This window comes from Myotis davidii, unplaced genomic scaffold (assembly GCF_000327345.1).
Source record: "Myotis davidii unplaced genomic scaffold, ASM32734v1 scaffold142, whole genome shotgun sequence".
NCBI lineage: Eukaryota > Metazoa > Chordata > Mammalia > Chiroptera > Vespertilionidae > Myotis > Myotis davidii.
This window is the reverse complement of record NW_006294400.1, coordinates 1226496-1234612: the sequence shown is the minus strand read 5'-3', so window position 1 is coordinate 1234612 and position 8117 is coordinate 1226496. Positions and strand designations below refer to the sequence as shown.

Here is an 8117-nt window from a genome sequence, read left to right as displayed (position 1 = left end):
GGCACATGTGCACATGTCTGGGTCTGTGCCTGCTCCTGCAGCGTCGGCTGCACCTGCCTTGGGGGCTGCACATGTGCCTGTAGCTGCGCCTGCGTCGGCGGCTGTGCCTCCGGCTGTGCCCGCTGCGGCAGTAAGTGCTCTGGGGAGGTCTGTGTCTGTGCCTGCTTCTGCCGCGGCGGCTGCACCTGGGCCTGGATCTGCAGGACCCGTGGCTGGGATCGTGGCCGCACTCGGGCTTCCAGTGGCTCAGGCAGCAGCTCGGGTGTCTGCGTCTGCTTCGGCGCTGTCATCCGGGCCTGTGGCTGGACCTTTGCCTGCAGCTGCCCTGGGGGTCCCTTTTCTGTGGGCTTCTCTGAGCTAGGAAGGATCAAAGGAGATCAAAGTCATGTCTTCCAACCGGCTCCCTAGAAAGGCTAAGACCCAGGTTCCAATCATCACTCTGCCACATTCGAGCTGGGCATTTGGGCAAGCCCCTTCGGCTCTCAGCCTAAATGAACTGGGGGGATCACTTGCTCCCACCTCCCACAACTTGCTAATATGCCACCAAGGCCTGTAGAGCTGCCCACCCTCTGCCCACCCTAGGTCCCAGATGCACATCTCCACCCCTCAACCTGGCCGCTTCGTCTGTCTCCAGGGGGCTCAGTCAGTGAAGACATGAGTCTGTCTGGCCTGGGGCCTTCCCAAGTGAGATGCAGAATTAGGTTTGACCTTCCTCCAACCCAGAAGCCAATGCCCTGTCCTTGTTCCAACTCCCCTGAAGAGTCCTTTCCCCACCTACACCCGCCGCCCCCTGCCTGCCCGCCACGCCCCCCCGGCCTTTGCAGGAATGAGAGTTCAGGCCTCCTGGGCCCGGCAGGGTTTCAGCATCAGTTACCTCTTTGACCTTTTAGCTGGTGGCCCAGACGCTTCACAGGACTCTGGCTCGGGTGCCGAAGTGCAAGTCTCCTTAGTAACGTCATCGGGGCAGGGAGGGGAATCTTGATCTAGAAGGAAGGGACAGGTCAAGCACCAACCATCTCTAGGAGGTAAGGCCTGGGCTCACCCCCAACCAAGATCCCTGCCTCCATGACCAGCCCTTCACCCCCTTGCCCCAACCGCCATCCCCTCTGAAGGACCAGCAGCTCCCTCACCTGGCGTGTCCGTTCGGGGCTCCGCAGCTTCCTCAGACCCCTCTGGGGGGTCCGCCTCATCTCCCACAGGCATCGTCTGAGAAGAAGAGTCCTGCTTCCGTTCAGAAACCGTTTCTGGCACCCACCGCCCACCTTGCAAATCCATCCTTGCCCAAGAGCAGCTGCTACGGTCCCAGGAGATGAGGGGCCTAGGGTCTCTCCTCTGGTGGCCCTGGCCCCAGAGCTGCCAAGAGATGATCTTAAACTCCCCAGGAATCGTGTCCAGGGCATTCCATCTGGTTGCTGACGTCAAGTAAACCCAGGTTTGGGGGCCATGAGCCCTCTCCTGGCCACGGTGCTGTGTCCTGACGTCCCCCCCTTCCCTGCAAGCAGCTCAGAGGGACCCTTCTCAAATGCACACCCGATCACACGTCTCATCTCTTTCAGGCCGAACCCCCCGCCCCCCGACTTCTTGTAGCCCGGAGTGCTCTCTTCACCCCGAGCCTGACACCACCTCCCCTCCTTCCTATACAAAACGACCTCTGCCCCCACACCCACCCCTCCAAGCTGGAGGCCAAGGTCCTTTCCCCAAAGCCCCAGGCCTTTCCAGAGCCCCAAACGCACTTCTTACAGGAACCCTTCAGGGGAGCTGAGCAAGGAAAGGAAAGGCACTGGCCTCTGGCTGGAGGAAGGGCAAACCCAGTTCTGCACCTCCCCTGGGAACCAGCACTAAGCGGACCGCCCACCACATCAGGCCTCCGTGCCCTGCAGCAACTACCCGCAGGACATGGGCACAGGCCTTCAAGTCAGGAAGCCCAGCTCTGGGTCTTTCTCCCCCAGGGAAACCTCCATCCACCCGGCTCTGAGCCTCAGTTTTCCCATTTGTAAAATGGGGGTGGGGTGCTCAGAGACAAGCCTGTGAGGAGAGGCCCACTGGGAGGTCAGAGGCCAGAACCCCTCTCTGGAGGGAGATGACTCACCCCCAGAGGGGGGCTGCCTGGGAGCAGGCAGACAGCGGGTACTGCCCCCACCCCAGAATCCTCTGAGGAGCACGGTGTGTGTGAGGAGCTGCTGGGACGTTCAGGGCCAGGACAGTCTCGGGGAGTTCGCTATTCCCTTTGCCAGTCTCTCTGAGTCTTTCTGCTTATCAGGGGACCCTCCCTCTGAAGCGTTCACCCCACTCTCACACGGGGAGGATACGGGGTGCCGGCTCAGAACCTTCGGATGCCAGTGTGGGGTTCAGGGCTTTATAATATGGTTTCACCCCCATTACCTTTCCTTTCTACTGTTTTATTTTATTTTATTTTACTTGATTTTATTTTATTTTATTTTAGGTAGTGATATCATATGTTTCCTTTTTAAATAACCGAGCAGAGGCCCTGGCCGGATAGCTCAGTTAGAGTATCATTCTGATCTCCAGTCAGGGCACATCCAAGAATCAACCAATCAATGCATAAATAAGTGGAACAACAAGTCGATGTTTCTCTCTCTCTTAAATCAATCAAGCAATCAATCCCGGAGCAGAGTCCAGCTCACTTCGAGCTGTCCTATCCCCGGCAGCAGCCATTAGCCACAGGTGGGTGGCTTCTGAGTACTTGAAACGTGGAAAGCCAAACCGAGATTTTGGTATAAAATCCACATCAGATTTTAAAGATTTAGTACAAAAAAAAGAGGGAGAGAAATGTAAAACGCCTCGCTCATTTTTTATATCAATTACATTTTGGAATGATAATTTTTAAATATATTGGATTAAATAAAGCATATTTAATTAAAATCAAATTCACCTGTTTTGTTTTGCTTTGTTAATATAATTACTAGAAAAAATTAAATTCCATATATGGCTTGCATTTTATTTCCATCAGGCAGTGCTGATTTTAAGGAGAACTCCTAAAACTAATATAGTGTTATGTGTCGATTATAGCTTAATTTTTTAAAAAAGAGAAATTTTAGCCCTGACCGGTTTGGCTCAGTGGATAAAGTGTCGGCCTGCGGACTGAAAGGTCCCAGGTTCGATTCCAGTCAAGGGCATGTACCTTGGTTGCAGGCACATCCCCAGTAGGGGGTGTGCAGGAGGCAGCTGATCGATGTTTCTCTCTCATCGATGTTTCTGACTCTCTATCCCTCTCCCTTCCTCTCTGAAAAAATCAATAAAAATATTTTTTTTAAACAAGGAGACATATGTAATACTCTTTGTAATACTTTAAGCAATAAAACAATAAAAAATAAAAAAAATTTTAAAAAGAGAGAAATTTTAGGTTAATAATACTGATGATATTTGGACATGGCAAAAATCCCATCAGGGGTTCAGGAATATTTGAAGTTTGAGAAACACTACACAAGTCCAACTTACCTCCTGCTCACTTTACAGGTGAAGAAACTAAGGCATAAAGAGGGGTGTGGCCTGCCCAATGTGGGCCAGAGCGGGGAGCTGGCTGATAACCAGGCCAGCCCTTTCCCATCCCTGCCTGCCCTGCCCCCCGCCACCACTCACCTTGCGATCAGGGGTGGTCCGGGCCTGTTTCTGGGGGTTCCGCCCGGCAAGGATGAGCTTGGAGGGGTTGATGGGGACCCTGACAGGAGGGGGGCCCAGCAGGGACTGCTGAGTGGCCTGGGGAAAATACTGCTGTAGATTTGGGGTGGCCATCTGGGGGGGCGTGAGGCTGGGGGCTGTCAGGTTCGGGGTGGCCAGGTTGTAGCTGCGAAGGTTACCTGGAGGCAAGAAGATGGAGAAGAGGGATTATAACACGCTGCGGGCGGAGCATTCCCGTGCTTTCGCGTTACACAGTGCTTTGCAGAAAAGTCAACGGCACTTTCACATCTGGTTGGATGGTGGAGGCTAAGCTTTCTATGCGTGGCCCCGTCACTAGGCCCAGCCATCAGCAGGGTAGATACTGTTTCTACTGATGACACAGAAGACACGAAGCGGAGGACTTATCCAGGGTCCCCGGGAGTCTGGACTCCTCCCTCTCTTTATCCCCCCACCAAGCCAGCACCAAACCCTACCAACCCTTTCCCCTGCCCCTCTCCCAGTCCAGCCTGACTCCCCTTCCTAGCTCCACTCCCAGCGCCCTTCCAACGCCACTTCATCCCTGCCCGTCAGCCAGGTTTGCACTGGAGAGCAGCGAAGGGTGATCTTACCAAAACCACACTCTGACTTTGCCCTTCCCCCGGTCTAAACCCTTCCACAGCTCCCTGCTGCTCATGGTGCCAGGTTCCGCCTTGCCCTCCTCCCTGACAACCTTTCTTTCTATTCGCCCCGCACATGCCCCCACTAGACTCCAGCTATAGGCTCCCATGTATCCCTCAAACAAGCCTGGTTTCTTCCTGCCTCTGTTCCTTCCGCCTGGGACCTTCTGCCCCCACTACCTCCCAGTTACTCAAGGCCTCCGTGTAGGTGTTTCCTCTGGAGGCTTCCCCGGAGCCTCTCTCAGTCCCCAGGGCCTCGAGCTTGCCTGTTCCAGGACCGGCTGCACAACTGCCTTGTCTGCTTCCCACTGCCCATCACCCCACCACCCGGGGACACCGCATCAGGCTCAGCATCCCAGTGCTGGGAAGTATCTGAGCCACAATGGACAGTGCAAGTTCTTGCCCCAAGGCTCGGAGGAAAAGCAGGGGTTCGGGGCAGGCGTCAGATGTGCTGTGACAGCTTATTCAAATCCAGACTCAACAGTACAAGCTCTGTGACCCTGAGCAAATCAGCTCCCCCTTCTCAGCCTCAGTTCCTTCATCTGTAAAATGGGGATAATAACAGTGCTTGACTCAGTTATTAGGAGGATCCAATGAGATATACAAGCATGCCTTGTATATAGCAAGTGTTCAATTAACATGGATTTAAAACAAATACATGTACACAGATGTGCAGGGAGAGAACAGAACGCCAACCAGCTGTTACAGTGAGATGAAAGATGGCACACTCCCAAAGAAAAATGACAAAGCCCTCATGCCCGCCAGAATGGCTACTATCAATAAATCAACAAACAAGTGCTGGCGAGGATGTGGAGAACAGGGAACCCTGTGCACTGCTGGTGGGAATGCAGACTGGTGCAGCTGCTGTGGAAAACAGTATGGAGTTTCCTCAAAAAATTAAAAACTGAACTGCCTTATGACTCAGTGGTTCCACTTCTGGGTATGTATCCAAAGAAACCCAAAACACTAATTCAAAAGGGTATGTGCACCCCTGTGTTCATTGCAGCATTATTTACAATTAGAGGCCTGGTGCACCAAAATTCGTGCACTGGGGAGGGTGTCCCTCAGCCCGGCCTGCACCCTCTCACAGTCTGCGAGCCCTCAGGGGATGTCCCACTGCCGGCTTAGGCCCGCTCCCTACCAGGAGTGGGCCTAAGCCATCAGTGGGACATCCTTAACGCTGCTGCAGAGGCAGGAAAGGCTCCCCCCACTGCTGCTGCACTCGCCAGCCATGAGCCCGGCTTCTGGGCTTCTGGCTGAGCGGCACTCCCCCTGTGGGAGCACACTGACCACCGGGGGCAGCTCTTGTATTGAGCATCTGTCCCCTGGTGGTCAGTGCACATCATAGTAACCAGTCGTTTCACAGTGTGGTCAATTTGCATATTACCCTTTTATTATATAAGAATAGCCAAGATTTGGAAGCAGCCCAAGTGGCCATCAGGAGATGGATGCATGGATAAAAAAGCGGTGGTACAGAGCTGAATACAATGTTCGTTGGAACTCATCACTGTGGTACAAACTAGGTTCTTTGTAAATTAAAAAAACTATGGTGCTGCAATATTTTTGGAATTAGTTGTGATACATTTATTTTATATTCATAAACTCTGTTACATTCTATCAATTGAAGAGACGCTGTAGCTGTTACAATTTACAACTTTTTAATGTAAACACAGAGTAACTAAACTATAATTTTTGTGTGTAACACAGCTGGTGTTGAATTAAAATTATATCTCATCATGAAAAAAAAAGCTGTGGTACAATTACACATGGAATACTACTCGCTCATCAAAAAGAAGGAAATGCTACTCTTTGCAACAGCACAGACAGATGTGGAGGGCATTGTGCTAAGTGAAACAGGCCGGTCAGAGAAAGACAAAGGCACATGATTTCACTCATATACGTGGAATCTAATGAACAAAATGAACTAACAAACAAAACGGAAACAGATTTATAGATACAGAGAACAGAATGAAAGCTGTCGGGGGGTGGGATTTGGGAGTGGATGCAAAAAAAGTGAAGGGATTATGCAAAAAAATAAAATAAATAAAAAGAAAAATGGCAAAGGACATGGACAAGTCACAAAAAGAAATACAAACGTTTAACAGACCATTATAAAATGTTAAACTGCACTAGCACTCCAAGAAATGTAAACGAAAACATCAATAATATAGCTTTTTGCCAACCAAGTTAGTAAGTTATATGTATATACATGTATATATATATAAAAAAGCATATAATACCCAGTGATGCTGTGGGCATGGTGAGACCGGTACTGTCATACGTGGCTGGTGACATTGCAAACTGGTCCAGTCCTTTAGGAAAGCAATTTGGCAATACTTATCAAGAGCCATAAAATACCCATCCCCCACCCACCCAGTTATTCTACTCTTGGGAATCCATTCTAAGAAAATAGTCTCAAACAGGATATTCGTCCCACTGTTATTTAAAATAGAAAAAAAAGAAGAAAGAAAGAAATGGCTGGGGAGGTTTACGTAAGCAAAGGCACATCCCTCCAATGGAATATTAAACAATAACCACCATCACACTCCAGTCCCCACGGTTGTACCTAGAAAAGAATGGGAGGGAACGCACCAAAACCTTGACGGTGGTTCTTCAGGAGGTGGGTGGGGCTACAGACGGGAATTTGGGTTTTCTTATCCTCTTTTAAAAATGCTCTTTTCACTTGTCTTTGAAGAGTGCAACTTTTTAAATGGGGGGAAATATACGCATATATTGTGGGTCCCTGTGTGGTTTTATCTCTCCACTCATCTAGCTGTCATTTTTCTTTCTTTCTTTTTGTTGTTGATTTTTTTAATGGAATTTATTTGGGTGACATTGGTTAATAAAGTTATATAGATGTCAGGTGTACAATTCTATCTATCATTTCTTAAGATTTTTAATTGATTTTTTGAGAGAGAAAGGGAGAGGGAGAGAGTGAGGGAGAAGAGAGAGAGAAACATCGATGTGAGAACATCGATCAGCTGCCTCCTGAGGATCGAGCCCGCAACCCAGGCATGGGAACCCAACCAGCAACCTTTCAGTGCATGGCATGATATCCAAGCAACCTAGCCACGCCAGCCAGGGCTGTCTGTCATTCATATGTAAGCTCCCAGAACCATTCACACCCAGGTGGCCCTGGCAGGGCCGAAGAGTGACGACCATCACATCTGCCCTGGCTGCAAACCCTGCTGGGGGGCAGGAGAGTCTAGCGCAGTGGTTCTCAACCTTGGCTGCACATTAGAATCACCTGGGAATCTTTTTTAAAATCCTGATTTCTGGGCCTCATTCCGGAGGCTGAAAAACTGCTCTCCCCATGGGGAAACTGAGGCCAGGGCACAGACCTAAAGCACCCACTCAGAGATCCAGGGGGTCAGGAGGCTCAGGCCTTGGTCTAGCTCGGCCACTGTTGGTGCGGTGTGACCCAGGGCAAATGACTTCCCTTCTCTGGACTTTCAGCTTCCTCATCTGTCATACGGGATGCAGGGGAGGGTGGTCAAAACCGGTCTTTCGAACCAGCATCTCACGTAACCTGAAGGTCAGTGAAATGTGCTGAGTGCTGTCCACAGAGAAGCAACATGGCCAAGGGCACACAGTGGGTGCGGTCAGACAGACCCGCCGGCAGCTGAGCAACTTGTGCCTCCTGGAGCCTCGGTGTCCCGCTTGTAAACTGGGACGCCGCCAGCAGCTCCCTCTCAGGGTGAGGCTGTGGATCTGGGGGGACTGGGGGCTGCTGGGAAGCTGGCACTAAGACGCAGTGAGAGGACCTGTGGCCATACCTTGCAGCTGCTGCAGAAGCAACGCTCGCTGTAGCAGCACAGAGCC

General features: G+C 51.0%; 1 protein-coding gene across 2 annotated transcripts in view; it reads right to left on the bottom strand.

Moving 5' to 3' along the window:
• CIZ1 (CDKN1A interacting zinc finger protein 1) overlaps window positions 1-8111 on the bottom strand; it is a 15096-nt gene extending 6985 nt beyond the window's left edge. Inside the window, exons 1-6 of one of the 2 annotated variants that reach the window (XM_015567044.1) lie at window positions 8072-8111; window positions 6536-6607; window positions 3601-3818; window positions 1131-1221; window positions 875-983; window positions 90-357 (exon numbers count right to left, since the gene is read on the bottom strand). In XM_015567044.1, the coding sequence (XP_015422530.1) occupies window positions 90-357; window positions 875-983; window positions 1131-1221; window positions 3601-3818; window positions 6536-6590 (741 nt within the window). In that variant the 5' untranslated portion in view covers window positions 6591-6607; window positions 8072-8111. The remainder of the gene's footprint in view (window positions 1-89; window positions 358-874; window positions 984-1130; window positions 1222-3600; window positions 3819-6535; window positions 6608-8071) is intronic. The other variant, XM_015567045.1, reaches the window with a different exon arrangement.
• Window positions 8112-8117: the final 6 nt, after the last annotated feature.